Source organism: Silene latifolia, chromosome 6, assembly GCF_048544455.1.
Source record: "Silene latifolia isolate original U9 population chromosome 6, ASM4854445v1, whole genome shotgun sequence".
Taxonomy (NCBI): domain Eukaryota; kingdom Viridiplantae; phylum Streptophyta; class Magnoliopsida; order Caryophyllales; family Caryophyllaceae; genus Silene; species Silene latifolia.
This window is the reverse complement of record NC_133531.1, coordinates 131600216-131602248: the sequence shown is the minus strand read 5'-3', so window position 1 is coordinate 131602248 and position 2033 is coordinate 131600216. Positions and strand designations below refer to the sequence as shown.

The 2033-nt window shown below is 42.6% G+C and overlaps 1 protein-coding gene across 1 annotated transcript; it reads right to left on the bottom strand.

Annotated features, from left to right (window-relative positions):
* Positions 1 to 337: 337 nt before the first annotated feature.
* On the bottom strand, positions 338 to 1483 carry LOC141588694 (uncharacterized). The gene has a single exon (XM_074410123.1). It carries the CDS (start codon positions 1481 to 1483, stop codon positions 338 to 340), a length of 1146 nt encoding a protein of 381 aa, XP_074266224.1.
* Between the last annotated feature and the right edge of the window lie 550 nt (positions 1484 to 2033).

The window sequence follows — 2033 nt, the reverse complement described above, 5'->3', positions numbered from 1 at the left end:
CACTTGCTGCAACAATCTGCCAGTCCCAAGAATTCTTTAACAGATCGAATCACATCAACTCCAATGATATCATACGCATCTCTCAAAAAACCAGCGAATAGCCATCCGGGCCGGAGCCTTCTCCACGAATAGAGAAGAGTGCTTTGCCCTAATTTCATCATCGCTTACCTGCTTAACCATCCCTCTAGCATGCTCATTAGTCACAATTCTGCCCTTCTTAACAACAGCAGGACACACTGTGACAACTGCAGTAGAGCTACCTAGCAAGTCCTGATAGTACTCAACAAATGCATGCTCAATGGTAGCAATCTCATTACACATCACCCCATGCATATCATTAATCTGGGACTTTATTCGGGCACGTCCTGGCTTTAATGGTACTATGAAAGTACCTGGTGTTATCATCTGCTAGGTTAACCCACTGAACTTTAGCTTTTTGGGCAAGGAACAAAATCCTGGCATCATCAAGCTTTTGTAGGAATCGCACCACCCTCTCTCTCGCTTGAAGCCGCACATTCCTGGGATCATTGTGCAACTGTTTCTGAATGCTTTCCAACAGCAACTTAGCAACCATGGCAGAGCTCTCAATATCCCCATAACTCCCATTATTCAGTTTCTTTAAGGGGTGCTTCAGATACTTAAGTTTTTTGACCAACTGAAACATATAACACCCTTTGACAGGTTGTTTCCAAGTCTCCATGACAATGTTCTTAAACTCAGCATGCTTCCCCCACATATTAAAATACTTAAAAGGACCTTTCCTTCTCTCAATATCCTCCCCTAGCTCAATCAAGCAAGGGCTATGATCATAAAGCCCCTCAGGGAGGAAAGTGACATTCCCACTGGGGCCATTCAAGATCCACTCATCATTTGCTAGGACCCTATCAATCCTACTATAGACTCTATCATCACCCTCCTGTTTATTATTCCAAGTGAAATAGGCACCTGTAGATACCATGTCATACAACCCACACACATCCACACAGTTCTGAAATCCTTTAATCTCAGCATCAGTCACCTTGGACCCAATCCTTTCATTAACATACAAGACATTGTTAAAATCCCCCATCACAAGCCAAGGTCCATGAACATTAGCCTTCATAGCTATCAAAGAGTCCCAAAGGGCCACTCTATCAGAGCCAGCATTACACCCATAAACCAAAGAGCAAGTCCAATCAAACCCAGTCACTAAGTTAGTCACCTGAGCATGAATGACTTGCAAATCCTTCCTAATGCAAGAAACCAGAATCTGTGAAGAATCCCACAGCAACCAAATTCTCCCACTATCTTTTACCTCACTATTATCAATAACTTTCCAGGGATTACTAAAACGAGCTTGAATTCTATCATTATTCTTTATTTTATCCCTGGTTTCAACCAAACCAAACAGGCTTACTTTATTAATATGCAAGAATCTTCTAATATCACCTTGCTTATTCCATTTATTAAGGCCTCTAACATTCCAAAAACCTATATTAACCATTTTGAATTATTGTTGGTCTCCCCTTCCCCATACTATTTAATAAACTCTGTCTCAAAGATCTTGAATTACTTCAAGAACAAAGAGGACCTCCTCGATCGCTACCCCTTCCAAGTCTAGACATGCGCTGAACCAGACTAACTGGTGTAGCCATCTCATGACCTCTGAATGGAATGGGGGTAACCATCACAGGAGGAGAACACTGTGGCAGAACCACTGTCTCCTGCACAGGCTCCACACATACAGGAGCAACCTGCACAGGAACATCAACTGGCTTCACAGGAACCTGAGCCTTAGGCCTCCAAACTTTCTGAGCAGGTTTCTTTCGAACCTCAGCAGCACGCTTCCTACACATAGCAGCATCATGTCCTATTCCTGAACATTGTGAACAAACCAGGGGTTTCCATTCATAGGACACCTCTTGTGACTGCACTATATCCTTGTCATCAATGAATTCAATCTTATCAGGTAAACTTTGCCCCAGTTTCACTTCCACCATGAACCTAGCATATTCCAAATACTCCTTCTTCTCAGTAGCACAATCAGGTTTAAT

What these genes read in the sequence shown, in the direction of transcription:
- LOC141588694 (XM_074410123.1), bottom strand. Translation starts at nt 1,483, where the DNA reads ATGGTTAATATAGGTTTTTGGAATGTTAGAGGCCTTAATAAATGGAAT.